This window comes from Ochotona curzoniae, unplaced genomic scaffold (assembly GCF_017591425.1).
Source record: "Ochotona curzoniae isolate NIBS_2020 unplaced genomic scaffold, NIBS_Ocur_1.0 scaffold_4683, whole genome shotgun sequence".
Taxonomy (NCBI): domain Eukaryota; kingdom Metazoa; phylum Chordata; class Mammalia; order Lagomorpha; family Ochotonidae; genus Ochotona; species Ochotona curzoniae.
The window spans coordinates 17670555-17696799 of record NW_024467121.1 but is presented as its reverse complement, the minus strand read 5'-3'; the positions used below and the strand labels follow the sequence as shown (position 1 = coordinate 17696799).

The 26245-nt window shown below is 39.9% G+C and overlaps 1 protein-coding gene and 1 long non-coding RNA gene across 20 annotated transcripts in view; both read right to left on the bottom strand.

The window, feature by feature from the left end:
• The window catches only part of CELF2 (CUGBP Elav-like family member 2), a 353199-nt gene that overhangs the window by 113261 nt on the left and 213693 nt on the right, over positions 1-26245 (bottom strand). For all 19 annotated transcript variants that reach the window (XM_040968109.1, XM_040968110.1, XM_040968111.1 and 16 more), the window contains one exon: positions 13473-13555. In XM_040968109.1, coding sequence (XP_040824043.1) covers positions 13473-13555 — 83 coding nt within the window. The remainder of the gene's footprint in view (positions 1-13472; positions 13556-26245) is intronic.
• Positions 21915-22625, bottom strand: LOC121148105. The gene is made up of 2 exons (XR_005882507.1): positions 22509-22625; positions 21915-22245 (listed from the first exon to the last, which is right to left on the bottom strand). It is a non-coding gene; the product is annotated as an uncharacterized LOC121148105 (long non-coding RNA).

Sequence of the window (26245 nt, the reverse complement as noted above, 5' to 3'; positions counted from 1 at the left end):
CCCGTATACTTAACACAAAATATCTGGGGCCCAGTGCAGTGGCCTAGCGGCTAAAGTTCTCACCTTTCATGCACCAGGATCCCATATGGGTGCTGGTTCTAGTCCTGGCAGCCCTGTTTCCCATCCAGCTCCCCGTTTGTGGCCTGGGAAAGCAGTGGAGGATGGCCCAAACCCGTGGGATCCTGTACCCATGTGGGAGACTCAGAAAAGCTCCTGGATCCTGGCTTCAGATCAGCTTAGTTCTGGCCATTGCAGCCACTTGCGGGGTGAATCATCAGATGGAAGATCTTCCCCTCTGTCTCTCCTCCTGTCTGTTTATCTGACTTAAAAAAAATACAAAATATTTGGCACAGGTCCTGGTATATAATTAAAAGTTTTGATGAAAAGATAATATTGAGTATGTGGCAAACACATAAAGTGTTGCATTTCACACATCAAAATACACCCTAAGGCCCACAGGCATGTAGGTGAGTTTCCAGGAATCTATCCTCTGTTCCAGCTTGGTCCTTCCAGCTAGGGCTGTTTAACAATGGAGAATGTGTAGGCCGGAAGACTGTGCAAGAACCTCCATGTCTAATGGCCATCAGCACATCGCCAGCTCTGCTTTTTTCAACTTAGAAAATGGTGATGGCAATCTCCGTCTCCACCTCCAAAACACATCTACTCAATTTAAACTTCTGTAAAAGCAGAAACCACAGGGAACCAACCAGTGAACTTTCCTAGAAAATATCCTAGTCTGCTGCTGCTTCTCATCTTAACTCACCCTTGTTGCAGTGCAAGAATACTGATGGGACAGAATACAGCAGACAGTGGAATGGAGATTACGAGGGCAGAAATGCCCAAGCTTGCAGGCCAGCCACTGCCAAACGACCCTGCTGTACTGGGTCACCATGGTTGAGAGAACTAATTTATGAAGCTTAATTAATTTACAGAGGTGGAAGAAAACTGTGGTCAATCTGTCTTATTGCATCCTTAGTTGTTGCATGAGTCTCTTAGTGCCCTGCTTCGCAATGGAAAGTGTGGTTCGGAGAATCAAGATGGTGGAATAAGGTAAGGACATGTTTAAGTGGTTGGAGAAACATTTAATCAGGATGAAGCAGAGAGGACACCTTCCAGGAAATAGGAGAGGCCAGAACAACAGCAGAGGGGTACCGGGAGACTGACAGACACAGGGACAGTGGGCACAGCAGTGTGGTGTTGTATTGACTGGTACTCCAGCAGCATTCAGCTAACGGCGATCTGAACTCAACCAGCAGCCGGAACTCCACCAGCAATCAAGAGGGAAGGGACTTTCCCTGGGAGCTTGGGAGGTGAACCCAGACAAAGAACTGTCTGTCCTGCTGGTCTGTTTTATTTGACCAGGAGCAGAGACAGAGCAGTAGATCTCAGACGGGCAGTGCGAGAACAGGGTGCATTTCACAGCCCAGTCAGCCGCCTAGAGCTGAATTAGGCACCATTTTGCGTAAGGAGGCAAAGGCAAAAGAAAGGCCTGAGCATGCACTGAGCTGGGATTGAGCTCACTTTCTGAAGATGCAGAAAGAGAAGCTGAGTTTGCAAATGTATTTAATGAAATAATAAGGAAAAATTTCCATAATCTGGAGAAAGAATTGGGAAACAAGATCTAGGTGGGGCACAGAACTCCCAACAGGCTTGATCAAAAGCAATCTTCACCAAGACACATGATTATCAAGCACTCTTCAACTGAACATAAGGAAAAGATCCTTAAATGTGCATTTGAAAAAAAATCAATTGACATATAAAGGAATGCCAATTAAACTCACAGGAGATCTCTCACAGGAAACTCTACAGGCAAGAAGAGAATGGAGTGACATATTCCAGATTCTAAAAGAAAAAATTGTCGGCCCAGGATAACCTATCCAGCAAAGCTTTCCTTTGTCCTTGAAAATGAAATAAAAGTCTTCCAGAGTGAAGAAAAGTTAAAAGAATATGCCTCCTCCAAACCTGCCCTACAAATGATACTTCAAGATGTTCTCTTGACAGAGAAGAGGAATAGCACCTACCAAAACCAAAGGCAAATGGGAAGAACATCCCAGTAAAATGACAACAGAAGACTAAACCAATGAACAACCCATTCCCAAAATGACAGGACCAAATTACCACCCATACATATTAACCCTGAATGTAAATGGCTTAAGCTCAATCAAACATCACAGATTAGTAGACTAGATTAAAAAACAAAACCCATCTATTTATTGTTTAGAAGAGACACACTTCACCATCAAAGATCAGTGGAAACTATATCACATGGGTTTTGTTGTTTTCTGTTAGTTTCATCTCTTCAAAACACTTTCTTCTCTTTAAATCATTCAATGACTCATAGATCATGCAGTAGCATCATTTTCTTCAAGAAGGTTTTTGATTTTCATTTCTTCAGCTACACGTTATTCATTTAATAGCATGCTATTTAACTTTTTGTTGTTGTTGATTTCTTTTTTCTCCCTGATGCTGATTTTGTTTTGTGGCTCTTCATTTAAGGGAATGTATAGTAGCTGTGTAATGGAGACTGTCATATCTAGTGACATGTTATTTAACTTCATGGCATTGTAAATTTTTAATTTTCTTTCTATTGTTGATTTTGTATTATGGCTTTTCATTTGAGGGGATGTACAGTAGCTGTGAAATGGAGACTAACATCCAGATGTGAGGATGCAGTGCAGTATGCATTTCTGCTTGCAGACAAAGATGGACTTACAATGAAACTGTTTACTATATCTTGACAATAGGATGCTGGAGTCTCTGCCATTGTCCATTCCCGCAATGATAGACATATGACTGAGTATGAAGAACTATATGTTAATAATGATAAAGGGGAACTAGGTGGGGGGGGAGGGAATTGGGAAGGGGATAAGGGAATATGGAACTGTATCATAAAATGATAATAATAATAAAATTTAAAAAAAAGAAAGTGTGGTTCTATGTTGCTAGGAGTAGCAGATCCAAAAGTTTAGCTGGTTCTGCAAATCTCACCACGTGGACCTTGGTTTCATAACCAATACAGTAACACGGTAGAACAGATACTTCCTAAAAGCCTCCATGCATTTCCAGAGCTGCCAAGAGAGATGATGAGGGTAAGCTGAGATTGCTAGGTATTTTCCAGCTTCATTTCTTAGTCAAGGCCACAGCCTGAGAGTTCCTGTTTAGTCTTCAAAGATGATCCTGAGAGCCTCCCTTTTTCCCCTAATTCAGAACAGGGAATGGGAAAGATGACAGGGGATGGGATGGCCAGCCGAATGGGACAGGACCTTGAAATACAGACTGTGGGTTAGGACTAAAAGTCTATGGATACAGATCAAGAAAAGCACTCTAATGATATGAATGTCCATGAGATGCTGCCAGTAAAGCTATACTCCTCTGAAGAACATGTTGCACCTGCAATCACTCATACAAAGCAGTTCCTCTTGCAGCAATGTCTTGGAGTGAGCTTCCTTTCACAGTGAGCACGATAATAGTATCTTGGTACACAAGTTTCCAGCAAACACCTTGCCTCATAATGCCTACCTTGTGCCTGCTAGGAAGAACATGGTTTCACGTCTCTGGTAGAGCTGTGTTGACATGCTTTGATGCTGCAGCTGTATCAGGACTGAATGTGGTCTGTGTGTTAGGAGGGAGGTGGTGGTACTCAACTGACTTTGAGGCTTTCCTTCTATTCCCAGGTGTTGTCTAAGCTGTCAGAGCCAGCATGGCCCTGATGTTTCACAACTTCTAAGAGCTTAGTGTGCCATCCCATGAGCTGCAACAGTGGTAAGAGTTGAAATTTTAAATTTCCTTTTGTGATTGTTTCAGAGGAAGCAAACATGTTCCCTCTGAAACCAACCTGCTGGCAGCAGCCAGGACTGGCAAGCTTGTGCCCCCTGTACACAAGAACCAGCTTGAACCTGTGCACAGACTCAGCTACCAGTGGGAGTGAGTCCATACAAGTTACTAATTTTCTTTGTGTTTCGGACTTCTTGTGTGTAAAATGGGGCCATAGGATGTAAGTCTTGTGACGTTGCTATGAAAATTAAAATACAGAGAGCTCCCACATAGGAAATCAATAAAGAACTGCTTTTATTGTTATGCTGTGACGTCTCCTGAGTTCTGTTCCATCCTCTGTAAAATGTGACCACTGCCAAAATCCAACGTGAGGGTGCCCAGCTCCCAGGGAGCCTCAGGCGCCGTGCCTTCAAATTTTAACTGTGGCACCATTCTGCTAGGGAAGGTCAGAAAAGTTAATTTAATCTCTGGCACCTCAATGTCCTCGGTATAACAAGGTGAATGCTATCAATATATATCACCTGAAATATTTTTAGAAGGGATAACAAATAAACAACCCCATAAAGCCTTTTCCAAACACAGATGACTCACTTACCCATGTGAACTGGGGGCAGGAATCAAATAGATAAAAGAAATCCACCAACAATCCTGAAACCTCATTAGGTTAAACACCTTTTCTTGTAAAACCAAGACTGCAAACAAAAATTAGACTGACTGCCTGGAGTTCATCCTCTTCCCTGTCCTTTCTCTATTCACTGGTGGAAAAATCCTGAGGGATAAGCTTCCTGTTGGTTCTCAACCAGTGAGGAAAGGGGTGTATGCACCCAGAAAATTTAAAGGGGGATTACCAGACCTTGGGTGATCCAGACTTGTCTATATAAAGTACCCTAAGATAACTGATAATTAAACCAAATTAAGCCATAAAATATATTATTCCCTCCTCCCCCCACATCAGGACATCAATCAAGACAATCCATGGGTACAAGGTTAAAGGCAGTTTTTTTGAAACTGTAAAGGACTACTCTAAGAATCATTTAGTTCAATCACTTCACTTCCAAGATAAAGGAAGGAAGGAAGGAAGGGATGAATTAACTCCCAGTGCTGGTGGAGGAGGCTATGGCAGCAGGAATGTGTTTTTGAGGGCTGAGAGCAAGTAACAACAGTCAGGAACAATAAAGAGTACAAAAGAGAACATCTGTCATTGTGTGCCTTTGGGGTAGTCTCCTGCATGCACTGTTTACTATTTATCCTTTCATCTCAATGACCTGTGGGTCATCAGAGCTGGAATGCTATGGTCCTGAGATATTGCTTTATTACCAAAACAACTTTAATGGCTTATGTCATAGTACCGGCGAGACTTCCTGAGCACCATGAAGAGCTGATGGCTAAAACAAGCAGAGGGATACACACAGGCCACTTCCTTGCCTCCCTCCTTCTAAGGCATCAGAATGTTTTCCTTTCTAAACCAGACCACATTTAGTTGAGTGGTGGCTGCTCCTTTGATCCTGGCTGCAGTCCTGCCAGTTCAGTTCTTTTTTCTTTTTTATCTTATTTTCTGGGTAGGTGGGGAGGAAACTGAGGTTCTCAGGAGACTTGTCTCCACACCATCCACAGGACACACGCTTCTTGCATTTGGAACCCATGAACTGTCCTGTCCACTTCACCTGGACCTAGTCTTTTGAGCTATGCTCAGCTTACATGTGAAAGATTCAAGTTTTGTCCAGTGTGAAAATATTTTTGGGTAATGAATTCTTTTGGAGTCTCATACTCCAATGACAGTTGCCAAGCTTTATTTCAACTCTTCCCACCTCTCTTATTTGGCTAACATAGCCTCTTCTTTTGCAATTCCACCCAGATCTTTAATCAAATTCATTTCCCTCCAATTTTCCTTTGAAATCTTATCAACCTTTTGGGAGCTGAGGTACATATAAGTGCACTTAATATTCCCAATCTAATCTTGTACTATGATACAGAAATGATTATCTCTGAAATCTATTACTTCATTTTGCCATTGTTCCGCCCTACCCTGCCTTCATATGATATGAGATATCAATATTCCTCAAACAATGACAGAGGGTCATTTTTAAAAATCTCATCAAGAACCAGTGCTGGGGCACTTACATTCTCCACAAACCCTCACAATAGTTCTATTAATTAAAAAAGTAGTTGAGGCTATGCTGTTTGCAAAACAAAACAGCAATGTCTTCCTACTGTGTTCCACTGCCAAAAAATTGTAGAGCTGTTTCCTGTTTAACCCTGCACTGGCATTTAGAACTTTTTACCACCGAGGAATCCTCATTAATTTTATCTGATAGTCTCCCTTGTACTGAGTGGGAGTTGTTTTAAAAATAACTAGTTTTTCATTTTAGTTGATCAAAGCCATACAATAAATAACTGCCAATCAAAGTTATTGAATTGATAGTCTGCCAGCAGAATGCAAAACAATTCACCACTCAGGTGGTATGTTAAAATTTAATGGCAGCTAAAACAGAGCATTTTCAATGACCTTTTAGAAGTATTAAATTATATTTTTCACATCTTCACAGACTAGAAACAATGAGTCAAGGCTTTCCCTCTGTCCTTCAAGTTTTATTTTCTTCCTAGTCTAAAGCAGTAATCTGGGAGCAATCTGTCACAATTAGCTGAGTATCACCTGGGACTGATTCTACACCTGGCCCTATTTCACAATGGTGGGGTTCCTAGGGCGAGAAGGGGCTTCTGCAGTCCCCAGGGGACTATGCAATATCCAAATTGTGGTACACCCCACAAAAATGGCATCTGAAAGAAAAATGATTTACTTTTTTTTTTAAAAAATATTCTTTTTTAAAAAAGATTATTTTTATTGGAAAGGCAGATTTATGGAAAGGAGGAGAGACAGAGAGAAACATCTTGCCTTCACGGGTTTATTCAACAAACAGCTGCAAAAGCCAGAGTAGAGCTAATCCAAAGCCAGCAGCCAGGGGCTTCTTCAAGGCCTCCCAGGCAGGTGCAGGGTCCCAAGGCTTTGGGCCGTCCTCAACTGCTTTCCCAGGCCACAAGCAGGGAGCAGCAGGGACATGACCCAGCACCCATATGGGATACCAGCACTTGCAGTTGAGCCATCATACCAGCTCCATGAATTACTTTTAATTTAACTTGGATTTCTTTGGAATTTAAGAGCTAAATGAGAGCAACATACACAGCAGGGGGATGGTTCCTTTTAGGCAGTCCTATAAAGATGTCAGTGGAAGCCAAATTTGGTAAACATAAATTGAAGAGTGTGGACCAATGGATGTCCTGACTCATACACTGCCCAGAAGATACATTTTATGTATTGGGTTGCTACCTAAGAAGAGTACACACCTATAGAAGCCATCAAGTAGAGAAACAACATTCAGCAAGGCAAAATTCTTTAGGAACTTGAGAAAAAAAAAAGAGTCATATAGTTAGTACCCATCTGTTTTTTACTCTCCCTGACGAAGGCAGAAGGCAGGGACTGTCATCACTATAAGGAGGTTCCAGAGTACGCTTCACAAGCACAAGTCAGAATCAGCCATGATTCTGCCTCAAAGCCAAAACAAATTTAAGAACTATTCTGAGGAGCAGAGACAGTTCATGAAGCCTAAAATATAAACGCTGACGACAAAGTAATCAAGAGTCATACAATCAGAAGTCAGACAGAAAACGAGCCTTTAAATGATGTCTTCCCATACTTTTTATGGGTATGTGTGAATATGTGTGTATAGTGATAAAAATTCATATGCATAGGTTATAGAAATTGGAATGCATAAAACAAAATATATCACACATGAGTATATACAATAACATATCTATATTCATTTTAGTTTTGGATGATTTGGAGTGCTTATGCACAGAATAGTATTTTTAATAAAACTTGACCCCTCTGCAAATTTTTCATGAAGAATATTAACTTATGTGGGCATTAAATACCCAGTGGATTATTCATAAAACATCTACTTGGTTTAAGTATGGTAGAAGGCGCTGTTTCTATTGATTCATTTTTGGTGATCTACTTCCAATAGGCATGGCTCCTACTGCAGTCCCCCCCATTTTCTAGAATAGTTCCTGGAAAACAATAAAGTTTTCATAGTTGTTGAATGAATGAATAGGTATTCTATGTGATACAAATTTTTGAGGCATCAAATCTGTTTGCATAGATGTTTTGCTCTTTTTTTTTCCATAGTGATTTAAACAAAAGGGATCACGGAAAACAGTTTCATCTAACTTGGCCTAATTAGAGCTTAACTGAAATAGGATGGGTTGGTAGAAAATTTTCAGGATATGAGGAGATGAATTTTGAGAAATTTTATGACAGAAAAAATGATGATGACAATGATAAAATAATAATCAGGGCTCTGAGAACAAAGGCATTAGATACATATTAATAATTAGTAGAACAGCTCAAAGAAAATGAGTACCTCAAAATATATTACAATGGGCAAATTGAATTTGGTCCCAGCGAGAGCCAAGCTGTTCTGCTGCAAAGAATAATAAACTTCACATTCCACTATTTAAGGACACAGGGGGACAATTCTATGGAGAGTTGAGTTAAAGCCCGCCTGGGAGGAAAGTGCCTACCCACACAGCTAAATTATCTCTTCCAGGGCAGGCCTGGAATGGGCCCATTCACTTCGTGTGGGTGAACACACTTGTCCCAGGAGGCTGTTTTATTTATAGCTTCTTCTTCCTGGATCAGGCCCATTTGTTTTTATATCTCAAATCTGTGTGTAATCCTTGCTCACACTGCATGTGTTATTATAAAACACCTTTCAGTATGCGACAGTTGAAATGGAGTGCTCTAAACAAATGCTCTCTTAGGGTAGTAACTCCTTAATATAAACTACATTTAATAAAACCGGCAGTAATTCTGAAAAGAAAAAGGGTAAGGCAAATTCAGAGAAAATGTCTGGGAGAGATTTGCAATTAATATTTTACAAGACATTTAAATTCCCAAGATTCCTTCTTGCTGTTAAAATTTAAGAGCTTTTTTTTTCAAAACTGTATTCCTCTCTGTTATTACATCCTTAATTAAATTAATTTATACAGTGAATGCTCTAATGATACTGCTGTAGATTTTCAATCCAAAAGCCTCCGTGCCAGAGACAATATGTGTTCAGACCTTGAAAAAGGAATCACATAAGGCATAGTGCTGTCACAGGCACAGGGGGTACTTGGTTTAGACATCTGAGGATTGGAAAGACCCTGGTAACTTTTTGTTACTTAATTATGTCTTTATTTTACTTTCGAGTTGAGCTAAATTAGCTCAGGGAAAACAAAACGAATCTTGTCAGTTGCCTTCAAAAGGATTTCACTTTGGGACACAAAATGACCTTTCTCCGTATTAATACTGCTGTTAGATTGTACCTATCTGAACTCAGAAACAAAGGATGCGACATCCAAGCTCAGTTTGTTACAGTCTAGCCGAGATAAACAACATTTGTATAGGAACACAAAAGACACAGCCTCCGAGAAAAGTCAACCTAAGGATCTTGCACCAAATTCAATGATTCAGCAAGTGGCCCCATTGGTTACAGACATGCCAACAAAGTTCTTTAGAACCCTAAACTTTCTTCAGACTTTAAAAGCACTACAAACAGGGATACAGGATAGAGTCTGTGGAACTTCACTCTACTGCAATAGGAGAGCATTAGAGCATAAACTAAGTAAATATTAATTACCTGTCCACTGCCTATTCTTTTATTGAGACCTCTGTTTTCTGCCAGTACTTAACTTAGTACCTGGAACATAGTAGGCACTCAAAAATAATTTGAGATTTATTAGTCTCATGAAATATCAGCAATTAGTGAGATGCTGTAAGACTTGATGTTGCTTCCACATTAAGCAATCACTTCTAGAAGACAGCAGCATCAAGCAGTTTCTTGATATTTACTTATCTGTTGAATTTGCTCCATTTTTTCTATCATATTTTTAGTATTTATACTGCCCATTAGATCCAATGTCTTTTTCCAGTTACATGTAACAGGCAGGCTTGAGAAATGTATTTTTAATTATTATGTATGGCTCAGTAAGGCCCTGATCCTTCATCTGAATCCTATAACGCTTACCCTCTCTTACCCTTCTGCTACCACCACACAAAGGGGCTTTAAAATCTACATATAATATGACACAAAGACTGTGCTTTTAAATCAAATCTAAGAGAAAACACATTTGATTGTAAAACAGGCAGTCTTCTAAGACTTTCACCTTCTGCATTCAGCAAGTTCTTTGTTTCCTCAAGAAAGGGAGTTGGGGTATAATGGAGAAAGCAAATTCCTAAATATTAGCGATCAAATTTGGTTGCATGATAAAAGTTTTTTCATTTAAAAAAAAACTGCAAAAGAAAATTAGATAGTAAAAAACCCCAGAAGTATTTGATCTTGTCATAAATTGAGTTTTGGACACTTTAGCAAAAGGCAGCAAGTGTCATTTTAATGGATTTTATCCACAGGAAAATGATTACAACCAGAAAAGCTTTAAAGTGTCAGCTGGTGATGCATTTTTCTTTATCCCTTTTATTTTTATTCAGAAAGAAATTGAAGGCATATGGCAAAGTGCATCATTAATTTCTTATTAATTTCATAATATGAAGGCAACCAGTTAAAATAGTACTGCTACAACTTTAAATTACCGAACTCACTTGGTATTTAATGAGAGATTTAGCACAGCAGGGCTTCTGTTAAATTAAGTTGTGCCTTCACATCACAGTGGGAAAACAGGTGTATATTGGTTTAGAATTATGGAAATGTTGACTAATTCCGAGGCTTGTAATCAAACAGCAAGGCACTCTGCAATATTTTTTTTCGAAGCATATGCATTAATCTTTTATGCGTGGTCCCATTTCTTCTTGTCCACCAAAGCCTCAGAGCTGAAAGGCAATCACTTTCATGTTTTTCCTGTGGCTGTTGTGTGCGATGTGTATTAGATAAAGTCACACATAAATGCAGACTATGGAACTCTGTACTGATTTATCACATTGGAAATGGCAAAAATAGAAAGTGTGTACACTGCACATTTAGATCTGACTTTTAACATTTCTGTTTAACTTGCGTCAGGTAATTGGGCATGTGAACACGAATTGGAAAAAAATGAAACCAAAACCAATCCTCCAACTCCCAAATTATTGGCCTTCATAATTGTCTCCAGATCACTTTCCTTATATTCCAAAGGCAGAATTTTTAGAAGGAAAAGAGAAAGCAGGTATATGTTTAAATTATGTGTGCACATTTAAATTACATATAGACAGATATAGATACATGTGTATTTAAATACAGAAGATAACATTATTTTTGCTAACAGATGGATCACAGCCATACATCCCAAACAGAAACACACCCATTAGTAATGTTTATGAACTTTAACAGACTCCATTCACCTATTAACTCTGGGTTTCCTGACAAATGAATCCGGCACATTGGGAGATGTGCTTTCAGTAGAGAAGATTAACTAAACTTTGCCTTCATTTAACATTACGTTATTTGGAACCAAACTATACTGTATCTTAAATGTAAATAATTCATCATTTAAAGTAATATTTTTAAACAATTCTGTGTACTCATTATTAAAACCACTCCTTTTTAAGAAAAGACCAAAATTTTGTCCATGAGTTCGATTAGGAAGCTGGGAAGTAAAAAATTATTTTCTTCTATCGTTGGCTGAGCCAGGAAATACTCTTGGTTGTTTCACTCAGTACACTTACACTGGGAGAACTTCACTTACATGGAGAATAAAGTAGAAATACTATGATTTTTCTTAAACTAAAAACATTTTCACTTAATGCAATCACTAACTGAAATCACTTCATAGGTGAGCATTGTGGCACAGTGGATAAGAGCTGCTGCCTGTGACACCAGCAATGGGTGCCAAAGTGAGTTCTCCTTGTTTGACTTGCCATTCAGCTCCCTCACAATGGCCTAATAAAAGCAGCAGAAGACGGCCTAAGTGCTTGTGTCCCCCCAGGCATGGAGGATACTCAGAAGTTCCCAGACCCTGGGTTTGGCCTGGCACAATCCTGACTGTTGCGTCCATGTAGAGGAATGAAAGAGTAGATAAAAGATCTCTTTCTCTCTTGGTCTCTTGCTCTTTTTGTAACTCTAAGATAAATAAATAAATAAAATCTAGGGAAAATTCAGCTTGCTTTTAAAAATTAAAAGAAACTGCCTCCCCAAACCAATGATGATGAGAACAAGAACAACAGCAGCAGCAATGAAACAGGTCTCAGCACAGTTGGATGGTCCTTTCCCTTTAAGTGCTGGGATCCCATATAGGTGCCAGTTCATATCTCAGATGCTCCACTCTCCATCTGGCTTCCTGCTTCTGGCCTGGGAGAGCACCGTAGGATGACCCAGGTCCTTGGTAGCCTGTACCCTCATGGGATACCCAGAAGATGCTCCTGCCTCCTTACTTTGGATCAGCTTAACTCTGGCCACTGCAGCCATTTGGGGAGTGAACCAGCACATGTAGGATCTTTCTCCCTGTCTCCCCATATCTCTGTGAATCTTCCTTTCCAATAAAAATATATAAATCTTTAAAATAAAACAAAAACACGTCAGTACTTTCAAGGAGAAATCAGCTAAATTGGGAGGGAGTGTTCTGATGTCACTTTCTGAACCTTTTAATTCTTTGATTTGCTCCCTTTAAAAGACAAAAGTGGTATAATTCAAGAACCAGGTTCATAATTTATTGCCTTGTGGTAAGAAGTTCTTGTTTTGGAACCCTTTTGTTGAGTACTTTGTAACTGCAAACATAAAATTTTTAATGGATGTAATGTGTTTTACGAAAATGCTTTCTTTTCTCAGGGGTAAAAGGTGACAAAATGCTTACATGTGCACACCTATATACAATGTTTGTGTACTTGTACAGAGACACATAAACAATATAATGTCAAAACTACAACTTGAAAGCAATGTTATCTTTCACTTATAAAACCAAACTTCAATAAAAATTGTACTGCTTACTATATCCAAGGCACATCATTACAATACGGAACTACCTCATCACTGACATTTTGACCAACAGGAAAAACATGCAAATAGCAAAGGGAAATGTATATGAACATGCCACACAAAATTCTTCAGAAATACTACATTATGATGCAGTATCAGTTCATTTCTAGAGAATTGTACTGATCATGAAATATGATTGGGAAAGAAATGGAAAAAATACCATAAATTTTGTATTTTCTGTTCTATATCAACACGAAGCCACAAAGGCGTTAAAACATTGACTTTGTTAACCACCATTGACTGTTTGGAAACCATTAGGAGGCTTAATATTATGGCTGCAGAGAGTACATTTTTGTTCTTTCAAAAGAAAATATAAAGACTAAATCTGAAAAGGGGTTCCTGGTGAGTAAAAGCTTTTCCTTTTCCATTTGCTTCTCTTGTGTGTGTTGGGTTTTGTCCTTTTAAAATCTTAGCCCACCCAATACACTTTGGCAGCTGCTGCTACCCAGTGGGGTCACTCTGATTTTCTAACCAGGGGACATGCTATTTGAGAGCTCTTCCCATCAATGCTAATGCCAGCGCTTCACTATGGGCTGGCCAGCTGGTTCGGCTGCTGTAGGGAACAGAGGGGTCAGCACACACTCCTCAAAAGACCAAAGTCATTTTTGGCACTAAGAGCTCATAACTAGAACCTTCAGTTGAAAGGACCATTTTCAAGCAATAAAGTGATTCTGGTACAAAAGTAAACCGACTCACCCCAGGTAAAGTTTTAATATTGTGCAGTGCATTCTGGGCCTCAAGTGCAGCTTTTCTTGTATAAAATGTTACGAAACAACAACCTACAGAGAGAAATGAAAAGGTTTTAGAAATTTCTGTGAATGCTTTGCTTAGATATAATGGAGACTGCGGTGAACAAATAATCTACTTAAAAGGATGCACAATTTAAAAATAATAAAGCGTATGAGAACAGTTATAACAACATCTCAAGCATTTACACAGCGCCTTTCATCCAAAATCATATTTATTAGCTTTACCCACGTTGGAAACCAATTCAAAACTCTGTGCGTCAACTCTTTGGAATAGAGCTATTCAAGAGTGAGGGTGGGAGGTGGCACTGGGTGGCTGAGGTGAATATGACCTGTGGCATAGCAGCTACTTTAAAGACAAGTATTTAATCATAGTAACAATAGCATAAATTTACATTAACCATGACTCTCTGAAATACCTCTAGAACACCATGCTTTTAAAACCTTCTAAATTCAAAGGTTTTGCCAACTGGATCACAAGCTTCTTAAAAGCTGGGATAACGAAGGCATTATCTTTATATTCTTTTTTTATCTTCATCATAGTACATAACGCAAAGTTCTGCGTACATGGCATTCAGTACATATTTGTGAAAGGTAAAGATTGCATTCTAACCAGAAGTCAAGTTTTAAAAAGGGTGGCTATATGCCCCCAAAGATGTTGGTATAGTCCATGTTTTAAATACAGCCATGGCACACCAGCTGGGAAACTCTTGAATGCTCATTTCCGAGAGCCCACAGGACTCCAATCTGAAAGCCCCTCCAGATAAGGCCAGCAGACACCCTTTCCCAACCAAGCTCTTTCATCAAAGTAAACGGTGCAGAGACCTGAGACCTTTCTTTCTGCATCCTGCAGGATGGTTATCCCCTACACTTCAACTTGCAGATAAAAACAGTGGCTAATGATTTTTTCATCAGCATAGAATTCTCTCAGCACAACAAGGCTTGGATGAAGGAGACAGACTTAAAAAAAATTAGAGATAAAGATACTACCTTTTTTGTATGCTAAGATTGGGAAAAAAACAGGGCAAGACACTTAATTAAGACTGGATGTGTGCACACAATCTTAACTTTGAACTCACAGACACAGAAAGAAACAGGAATACAGCTTACAGAGATGCATGCGAGCACAGAAAGCAGCACGGGAGAGATGTGCAGCTCTGAATCATCAGTACTGGTTTGGCAGGGGAGACATACACACCAAGAAAAAGATGAGAACAAAATGACAGTTTTAGGAAAGGGAGCTGGCAAGGAAGGACATCAATGATTTAGAATCATCTATCAATATTCTGATTTCACAAAATAAAAACTCCTGCAGAGAAAGAGGAAACTGAAGTACAAAAACCATTCACATAGCTTTGTGAGTTCCATCTAAGATTCCTCATTCTCACCCAGAAACTCACCTAAACTTAATCCCATCAAGACTAAGATTCAAAATCTTTTGGAAAAGTAGAGTCCAACTATATCAGAATTTGGAAACTTTCATGCATTCAAGTGTCAGAAATCCATCTTTAAAGAACCTGAGAAGGAAAGCATCTCTATTTTAAAATAGGCTCATAATTCAGCTGATTTGACTTCTTGACCATAGTTTATTTGGCTATGCTGCTCGACAGTCTACTTTTTGATAACTAGTCAACCAGAGATTTTAACTTCATTGGCAGTGTAAACCCCAGAAAAATGAAAGGTGTGCTTGAAACTCAGTCATGATCCTAAGCAGGAAAGTCAAGTTTCAACTTCTAATAACCCACTCTAAACATTTTCAGAAGAAAAATATGCACCATGTTTCACTATATTTGGGAAAAAAGAAAAACAAGAAAAGCCATCTCAACATCTCCGACAGACCTCATTAAGTTCTGCTTGCCCTTTTCTGGTCTTTTTGGGGTTAGCTTCTGGATATAGATCAATGGAAAAGTTCCACTTTTCAATCTCGTTTAATATTCAAAGCTTCAAAAAAGAGGTGGAATCTGATACTTTTAGGCAGGGTCATTCTGGAGGTCAGACACTCTGAAAAAGAAGATTTAAAGATGGAGCAGTTTGTGTGGAAGAGTTAACTTGAGAGATGAAAAACAAATGTCAGTCAGTTTGTCCATGTTCATAGCCAGGAATGACCAGTTTAAGTTGGCCTAAAAGAACAGCAGAATGACAAACTGCAGGGAAAGAGCAAAATATAAAAGCAGCAAGGGACAAAGATGGCATAAAGTGAGGGAATCATGTGTCCCTTTCATGTTGAGTGAATGTGAAAAGCTTGGACCAACACACAGTGATTTGGGGGATAGAGGAAGCTCTTTTCTTTATATAGTGACCCATCCAAACCCTTAGCACTGACTGAGAGCCCACTAGGAAGGCACAGACCTTCTGTTATGCATTAAGATGCTACCCCAGCAGAAGGAGACTTTTGATTGTTGGTTGTTTTTTGTATCTTAGTGAGAATCTGGCAATGTAAAGTGCTTTTTCCCTTTAAGATTTATTTATTTGAAAGGGGCAGAGATGGATCTTTCATGTGCAAGTTCACACCTCAAACGGCTGCAATAGCTGGCTGGGACAGAAGCTTAGAACTCCATCACAGTCTCCCATGCGGGTGGCAGAAACTGAGGTACCTGGTCTACTGTTCCCAGGTATATCAGCAAGGAGCCAGATGAGAAGCAGAGTACTTGGGGCTGAAATCAGCACCCTGTTATGACTTGTGGTCATCCTAAGTATGGCTTAACCTGTTGGCCTTCTTTTTGAACAATGTTCTTTTTCATGACTGAAAAAGGTAGGTGGGTTTTACTTTTCACTTTTGTTTTTGTTGAATGGAACATTTGAAGCTGCTATCTGAGCAGTATGGAACGGCAAGTGAAGAGGGGTGGGGAATGGAGAGCAGTGTCTCAAAGCATAGGGAAATCAAACAAACAACAGAGGAGCTGGGAAGGTACCTAAACTGACCAAACTCCTGCCGATGTCATCTAGGGTCCACCCTGCTTATGCATCCGGTGACATCAGGGATTTTTCACTATGGATCCCTTCAATCTTTGCAAAGCTCTGAGCTAATTTACTATATGTCCATTTAAGCAGATTCCTTAAGATGATCCCCAAATAAACTACAGTTTTATTGTAACTCACAGAGCATCCTAGGTAACATTGGTTAGAGATCTCCCATCAGCTCGTTTGCCCCAGACCCAACAGTGTGTGAATTTGGAAAAGGGTACCTAACTTTAGGACACAGTTCCTTCACACACCCATGGACTTAAGAACAGTCCAGGGCTGGATTTCTTTCCTGCTTACACAATTGTACAAATATGGAAGCTTTGGGGGCAGATAGTAAAATCAGGATATTGCCTCAAGATTATTGCTTTCCTAACTTGCTTCCTGCATGACTTTGGAGGAAATATTTTATTTTCTCCATACCATAGTTAGTTTAGTTTCATTGTCTCTGCATCGATGAATAAATATGAAATTTGCCTAAAGTATACCCCTATCATTATGTGGATAAACAGTCCAAGTGCTTCTATAGGAACACATAAATAGAACCAAAATTATTCTTTAAGTTTATTGGGCTAAAAGTGTCTTATACTGTATATGGCAAGTGTAATGATTCAACTAATAATGCATTATTTGTTTATCTTAAAACTTCATGGAAAAACACAGTCCTCCAATTTTGAAGTCATTTTAGATGCAATACTTAGTGTTTGTCTATCATGGACTTTAACACGTACTTACAGAATAATAAAGCATTTGAAACAGTGTTGTTTCTGTGACTATACTCCCAGCTAGAAACCAGTCTTTTTTTCATTCATCTTCACTTAATATACTGACTTAAAAATCTTAGCTTCATTAACCTTCAGTGAATATCTTGACAAAGAAGGCAGAACCATCATTATTTGCCTTAATGTAGTAATTACTATGGTAAAAGATTAGGGAACTTACTATAGATCCCAGAAAACCCATGATTGTTCGACAAGCATGAAATTTTCTTTCTTACTGGCCCTAGCTGAGCATACAGCTGTTAAGGGAACCACCTGTTTCTCTGATTTCCCCATACCAGCTGTAATTCAGGTCTGAAATATACTAGATTTATTTCCAGGTCAGGGGCAACACCAGATGGCTCAGCAATCGGATTCAGGAGACGGGTCCGTCTCCCTATGCAGGTTCTGTTTCGAACATCAGTGGAAAGTGGGTGGTTAAACACCTATAAAACCCACAGATGCTCTGCCATGGTCAGTGGTTACAACATGTATCAGAGCGGCCAGGCCAATTCCTCAGGTCTCACATTAATTCCTAGTACCTGCCTCCTTTCCCAGCTGCCATGTAGTGCAGAGGGAGGCCCTGCTCAAAGAAGACAAATGACTGGCCAAGGGACACTAGGGCTCAGCAGATATGGATGCGGGTTGTTGAGCAAGGTAGTAAGCTGCTGCCAGTGTTTGGGAGCCAAGTTAGAAAAGTAAACATGACATTCGGCACCCAGGTTATTCTATAGGATTTCCTATTTCAGTAGGTTCAACAATTAACTGTAGTTTTAAAAGCGTTGGGATCATGAGATACAAATCATAAACAAATGGTTTTACATTAAAAAGAATCATAATAAATCATCACTCATATGTCTATTTATTAACTCTTTCCCTATCCTCCTCAGGAAGACTGTAAGTTCACAGATGAAATAGCTGTGTAGTAATTGATTCTAGAACTACATTCTAGTTTTAGGCCCATATGAACTATAGAGCCAAACATTTCCATCTCTGATGACCACTTTGGTGGATCACTATAAAATTCTCATTACTCTATATATAATTTTAGGATGGTATTATAATAAGCCTTGGACCATGGACATCTCACTACAAATTAATTCTGCTGTTTAACTTTGACCAGCAGAATCCAGGGAACCTACGAGAGGCTGTCTAGCAGAAAGTTCCTGGAGTAAAGCGTGTGACCTGAGGGGCAGGTTGTGTGTGCTCACGAAGCAGCACCAAGAGACAATTGGGCTCTGATGGAAGGACAGAAGAACATTCCCTATTTTCCATTCCTGCTGACACTCCTTCTGCCTACCTTCTCAGAGTTCCATCAGGGGCACCTGGTGCTTTTGGCCACTCAGATTCCCTAGAAATTGTGAAGTTTAGAAGTACTTTTGCAACATATGCAATCAGTATCATCATAGTGGGATATGATTATATCATGTATCAGAAGTGGAGAGCCGTGATTTCCAGGGGGCTGAGTACTACATCCTCCAAACAGGGTAGCTAGTGTCTGTTTGGGCACTAATAGTCTCTGCCACCATAAAAAGTTTCTTCAGGTATTTTTTCCAACTTAATGGCTGGATAATTTCAGACACTGATATAAGGTTCTTGTGATTTCCAAAGATACAGCCACAAGAAAGGCCAGTGGTATCTATAAACACACACACACACACACACACACACACACACACACACACACACACACCATATTCAAAATTATAACGAAAACAATCTCAGTGAAAGACTTTAATTTTAAATGATCAAGTAGATTCATCCTCAAAGAAACCATCTGGATTATCACAATTTTTCTTTTTCAAAACCACAGCTGTTTCTCTGAAAAACTCTTGGTAAGAACACTTCAAGGGGAAAAAAGCACAGCTTTTCTCGAGGCAACTGGAATCATGGCTTACCCCCAGTCAAACAGCAATTTATTGATGCTCTTCAGCAAGAAGGTTGCCACAGACAGAGCCACACAAAATGTTATCTAAGATCACTAAACTGATGCCATGCTCATTAAAGGAACTTCTTCTGAGGTTTCTAAACAAAAGAGTGAGAGGAACAAAAGTAAGATCAGAGTCCTGGAGCCAACATGTTGAAAAGGCAGCTTTCCCTAAGGCTCTCAGAGTCTAAAATTTGGACAATCAGGCAGTTCTTATTACACACGTGTGTCAGTTTTGAAAGAATTCAGGATCAGGCATAGGAGGTCAGTCACTTGAATGGCTCTCATTTATTCAAAGAGTCACTTAGCAGCTGCAGGGCAGAAATTGCAGGTGCATATGAGTAATCTACTCTTCCAGTGGCAAAAGCCAATCCAGGAGCCTCTACTGCTGCTGAAACCATTCTAATGACTTCTGTGTAGCCTCCAGCCTGCAATGGAGATAAATTCTCTCACATAAGGCATTCCCTTAAGTGTCAAACAGCCTTTTCAGAATGCTCCAGGCTCTAGTTGCTATTTTTTTTTCTGATACTATTCTTCAACAATGTTGTAAGATGGGCAATTGTGGAACACTTTTTGATGTACAACCAATTTACTGTGCAACTTGAGGAATGAAGAGCGAAGGTAATAGATAATCTTCCACAATTCTGTGGCAAAGCACATAAGCTAAAAATTTCAGGCAGTGGGGTGGCAGTGCAGTGTGATGGTTCAGTTGGCTAATCTTCCATCTGCAAGTGCTGGTACCCCAAATGGCCACTGATTCATGCCCCAGAGGATGTTCCAAAGCCTTGGGACCCTGTACCTGTGTTGGAGACCCAAAAGAAGCTCCTGGCTTCAGATTGGCTCAGCTTTGGTGGTTGTGGTCATTTGGGAAAGGTACCAGTGGATGAAGGATCTTTCTCTCTGTCTCTCCTTCCCTCTGTAAATCCACCTTTCTAATAAAATAAATAAACCTTTAAAAAATAAGGCAGTAATTTAAAAATTGTTTCAGATCTGAAGCTTACAGTGTTGTGTACAAGAACACCCATCTCTCCACTCATCTCTCCTCCCTGACCTCCAGCACAGGCTGGAGAGACAGCCTTGCACATCTTTAGCATGTGAAACCTGCCTTGTTTTCTAACTATAAGCAATTACACATTCAAAAATAGCCACAGAATGATCATAACTAATTCATTTCTGATTCATTTCTGGACTTTACTTCTTTTTGAAAACAAAGATACAGTTCTGGTAGAAAAATGTAAGATGTATTCAAATTCAGGACATCAATAAACTCATGTTGTGAATCAAAAATCGCTCCGCAGGCTGCCTTTGAATTCTAAGGGCTGACAGATCAAGGGACTAAGGGCCTGGAAGGCTAAATTAGTGAATTTGCCATGTTTTTTTTCCACCTCCGTTTTCTGTGAATGAAGCTCTTCTATACACACATTTGTAAGCAAGGCAGGTGCCTACTTCATACAAACCAAATTTCAACTGGATGGTGGTTTGTTGTTAAGCCCGAAGCATGCAAGCTACTTGAAGTCAAAAGAGGGCCAACTTCTCATACTTGATTTCTTTTGTAATTTCTTTTCTCCTTCAATCTTAGCCACCATGTAGAGAACAATTTTATTTTAAAATCCAAAGGTTGCTGATGAAAGAGCACATTTTCTCAAACGAATCTCTTTCATACAACAATCACTGGCTTTGCCCCTGCCAAGATCCCCTACTTTCAGTTTCTACAAAGCACCTCAAGCTTAAAAAAAAGCAAACAAAACCCCTTGCATTAATTTTTAAAAATTTAGTTTTAACTTTTTGAAAAGTAATTTTGTAGTAGTATAAAAATTAACTGCATGGAGCCCGGAGGCGTGGCCTAGCGGCTAAAGTCCTTGCCTTGAACACCCTGGGATCCCATATGGGCACTGGTTCTAATCCCGGCAGCTCCACTTCCCATCCAGTTCCCTGCCTGTAGCCTAGGAAAGCAGTCAAGGACGGCCCAAAGCTTTGGGACCCTGCACCCGTGTGGGACACCCAGAAAGAAGTTCCTGGCTCCTGGCTTCGGATCGGCATAGCATTGGCTGTTGTGCTCACTTGGGGAGTGAATCATCGGACGGAAGATCTTCCTCTCTGTCTCTCCTCCTCTCTGTAAATCTGACTTTCCAATAAATAAATAAATCTTTTCAAAAAAATTTACTGCATGCCTGATTTTTTGAGACAAAAGACAGTGCAGTGCTGGAAAGTACAAAGAAGATTCCTAGGAGGTAATCTGGTCTCCTTGAGTTGTGGATGGATTCCTTTCTTCTGGCAGAAGTTTACCTGCCAAGAGAAAGAACTGGCACTGCATAAATCCAAGTCAGATACCCTATTACCAAGCAGCCTTCCTGGGCCTGGGTCTCCCATGCGTTTTTTTTTTTCAAATATGTCCTCAATATATTGCCAGTTTTCAAGAGGTGCACGATACAAGTTAAGAAGATGTTACTCATTTCATAAGGTACATTTAAAAAGTGCATGGTGGCTCCTCTGAATGTACTTACATGTCAAACCAATATGGCTACAATGAAATAAACTGAGCAGTATGAATGACAGGCCTGCAGAAAATGGCTATGCAAATAAAAATGACTTGTCTCAATTTCTATCTGAAGACAAGGGGGTTTTGTTTTGTGACACACTCCAATCTTTTACAGCTTTAAACTTAAGGGGGAAAGAAAGCCAGAGAAAGTTAAGGTGGCACTGCTTTCTGGATGCTTCTATGTCCTTTCTAGAGAATCACAGAATGTTTTAATTAGCTAGCTGTACACCTACCCAACTCTCTAGCCTTTGCCACTGAACAAATGAAGGAAGGCAACAGAAATCCAGACTACATTCAGTCGCATAAGCAACTCAGAGGCCAAACCAGCCCATAATTACTAGTAGAAGAACCCTCTTTGAAGTCAATGTCTCTCATAAGAGCATTGCTTTAACCATCCTGGAAAAGGCTTTCACTTTACTTAAAAAGACATCCAAAGCTACTTCATGCCACCTAACATGTCTTTTTTTCTCCTCCCAACCTAAGCCTCTCTTGGCTTAAATGCTGCTTTAACAGTCACCTAAGACAACCCTTTTGATTTCTTATGTGAAAGCAGGACTTCCACAGCTAGAACAGAATCTACCCAATAGAAATACCTCATCCCGCAGAACCCAACTTTTAATGAAACCATACCCAATTAGCTTAGTTTTATAGAGTTCGATATAATTGGCACCCTGATGTAGAAAGTATTACCATCTGCCCACTACCTAGGAAGCAAAGAAATAATGTTGCCATTCTGTTTTCAGAACTTGAATTATGAGGACCCCACTGTTTGGACTGCCGAATGCCAGCCCAAGGGAATACCTTGGGAAACTTTCACTGACAAGGCAGATTTGCACATCCTTTTTAAAACTTTTTTTTTTTTTCATTTCATCTACTTAAAAAGCAGAGTGACAGAAAGAGACACAGAGCTATATCAAGATCTTCTACCTGCTGGTTCAGCCCCTAAATAACAGCCAAGGTTGGGCCAGGCTGGAGCAGGCAGTGAGAAACAACACCCAACATGCCCACGTGGTAGGCAGTGCCCTAGGGTTTTGAACCAGTCTGCTGCTGCCAGGGCACATGAGCGAGAAGCAGGATTGAAATGAGATGTGAGCCTCATCCCTAGGTCCTCTGATATGAGACATTCAGGCATCCCCATAAACCACTGTGCCACAATGCTCATCCCTTGTATTTCTTTCTCTGGCTGCCTGGACGAGCAATCCTATGCCTCCCAATGAGCTGGAATGACTTGCTCAGTGGCATCACTTCTAGACAGCAGCCAACTTCTCCATCACGAGGGTATGGTGAGCTCACTAGCTTTGGTGGCAAGGCCGAACCTTTGCTCAGTTTAGTCACCTTACCAGTATCATCATGTTCTTGTTAACTGGCCACAAGATGAAGGTTACTGCCTTTCTCCTACGGCCCCCAGAGACTTCCCCGGGAAGAGACACCTGTTATTCCCATGACACTGTGACAAGTAGTCCAATCTCGGAATCTTCCAGGAAAATGTCAATTTTTTTTTCCTTTTTCTTTTTTTTAACCTAGATGAATCTACTGCATTTCTAAGCCTGTTGGCAAAGAAACTGAAGACTACTGTGTACTGCAACACTTCTTCACCTATTATTATGCAAATTTCCACCAAAGCACGACACAGATGGAACAGATATCACAGGCAAAATTGCAGGAATCTGCTTTTTCCCCTTTCTTGGTTCTTTGAAATAAGCCACTTATATTATGTAATTTCAAATTGTCTAATAGCTGTAAAAGTATCTGAAGAATTTCAACGTCATCCTTTCTTCCTCATGATGGGCCAGTCATGTTGAGCGGTTTCCTGAACTCTCATATTCTGCTTTTAAGCATGAGAGGAAGGTGAGTTTCTGGGTGAGGTGCACGTTTGCTAAGGCACCAGAGGCAAGAGTATGAAGAATGAAAAGCTGTCTCCTGTGTTCCAGAAAAAGTCGTTTGACCCTTGGAATGAGAACTAATAAGCAAGTGGTAGATTTTGACTGCATTTTGTATTTTTGAATTACCAATCTCAACAATAGTATAGAGGACCTTATTTTTCTCTGGAGGTAAAAAGGAAACACAAAAATCAAAAACAAACAGTAAGGATGAACACAGCACCTTAACTAAAGGCTGCATCAGGCAGCATCCTTAAAAGACACATGACTGGCCCTATTCACTGACCGAGTGGTCCTGCGAGGCTGACACAAGGGAAGTGGAGCCGGTGAAGCTGCTGCTTCAGCCAGGACTGAGCCGCTTGATCAGGCTTTAGGTGCAGGGAACCAAGATAACTTCACACAGTATCAAGGAAGGTGCCGTAGGGTTAAATGCGCTGTAAGATAGTTCTGTCTTGAATGCAATTAAAAAGGATTTAGCTTCTAAAGTACTTAGGGACCTCATTAAAAGGAAGCTTCTAATATGAGGTTATTTCATAGTATAGACTCTCTTGAGGAAAGGACGGCATTATAATTAGGAGTCTAGTGGCAATGAGAGTAGGTTAAAAAGCATACCTACTTTCTTAGGATTCTCAACTCAGCACACTCAGCTTTTTGATGCTCTTAGGCCAGGCCAACCTCCTAAGTCTCAACTTCACTGTCCTGCTCCAACAGCACATCAACTTGTATCTGTACAGACTAAGAGTATAGGTTCCTTTTGCTAGCATGAATAAAATACAGCTCAGCTCTGTACCTCAGCACTTATCAATGCCATTCTAACTTTTCACTGATCTGCTCTAGGTATATACGAACTCTCATGAGGATTGCCTGCAATCCAGAATGAAATGAGCACATTTTCCTAGAATTTGAGTGAAATGTCATTATCTCCTCTCCTATCTTCACAGTCTGAGTAAAATGAAGAGGCAAACCAGCTGACTACAGAAACTGTATGGTTAGGCTAATATAAAGATTTGTACTTATTTTAGACTGTTCTTGTAGTATATAACTCTGGAGAGCTAATATTTTTAACCATGATAATTGCTTCCACCCGATTTCAACAATATTTAAGCCATATTTCAGATAAATAGGGAAGGAGGCATTTTGCACATTGCCTGGAACAGTGGAAATCATGTAAGAATTCATTTTTGGAATTAAGTATAAAGTGGTCCCTGAGTTCTCATTGTAGAGACAATGATAGTTTTCAGAGTGATCCTGGATACTTCTCTAATATTTCACGCATAATCTTTGCAGCAAGTCCAACACTCAGATTGACAATCTGTTTGATAAATGACAATGACTCAACATCTCCCCCCCGCCGTGTCTTATTTATAACATGTTAACTGTAACTTTATCAAAGGTTCATTATATTAAGTAGCTTAAATTGAAGATGTGCAACTCAGCTCTCAGCATATACATAAAAAGGCTAAATGTGGTGGGCTTTTGGCTGGAGACGCCACATGCCGTCCTGAAGTGCCTGGGTTGAGCATCTCTTCCACCCTCGATTCCAGATTCCAGTTAATGGGCAGAAGGTGGCTAAAGTTGGAGACCTGGGATTCTAGCTTCAATCCAGTTAACCTTGGGGCTATTGTAGACAATCAGCGAGTGAATCAGCAGATGGGAAATTTCTGTCCCTGTCTATCAAACAAAAAAAAATTTTTTTTTCCAATTGTTTTGTACATGTTAGAGTTCATCATTCACCTTTAATTTATCGTATTTCTTCATAAAGTTCTGAGCCCAAACAGATCCTCCTGAGGTTTCCTTGAGGCAGGCCAGCGACAGGCAGCATTATCTCAATTTCATAGCCAATGGAACAGAGATGCAGAAAGGCAGCATCGACATGCCTGCTATTCTCTGAGCTGCTCCCAATTGGTCCCTAGATGGGAGGGAGGACAAGGGAGCCTCTTTCTAAGTGATGACCACGAGCCCTTTAATAGGGTTTGGAATTGATTTTATTGTCTTGCTTTCTAAAGTAATTACTTGGAACTAGCCAAGTTCACCATTTGCATGGCCTTTGAATACTCTGAACATCCATTTACACAGCCTCTAAATAGTCAGTCAATTTTAATGGAATCATTTTGACGACATTCTCACTCAGGGTACAACAAAATTTCCCCCAACTGTACATTTTATGGTATGCCCCTCAGAAGCAAAAATTCCCTATAACAGTTTGTTATTTGAAATAAAACCTGCTGCTGTCTAATGAGTGTATTCAGATTTCGAAACTCTAAAAGGAGCTTAAGCACATATTTGTCACTTCCCTTTGTTTCAGCAACACTAGAGAAAGAGAAAGAAAGAAAGAAAGAAAGAAAGAAAGAAAGAAAGAAAGAAAGAAAGAAAGAAAGAAAGAAAGGAGAAAGAAAAGCAGTTCTACTAGCCTTTGTATGAATATGTGGCATCCTAAATATGAGGCATAAAAGAAAAGAAGTCAAATGTCAGATTGATGACTGGGGCACAAACCACAAGGTGTTTGGCCTCCTTGGACAAAGGGAGTTCTGGTGAATGGACTTCATTTTAAGAATTCCTACTTCATAATTCTAAGAATAGGCAAAGATGACTCACTAATAAACTGCGGTCTCTTACTGTGGCTGCTTCACTCTTACTGTTTACCTTAACGATTCCTGA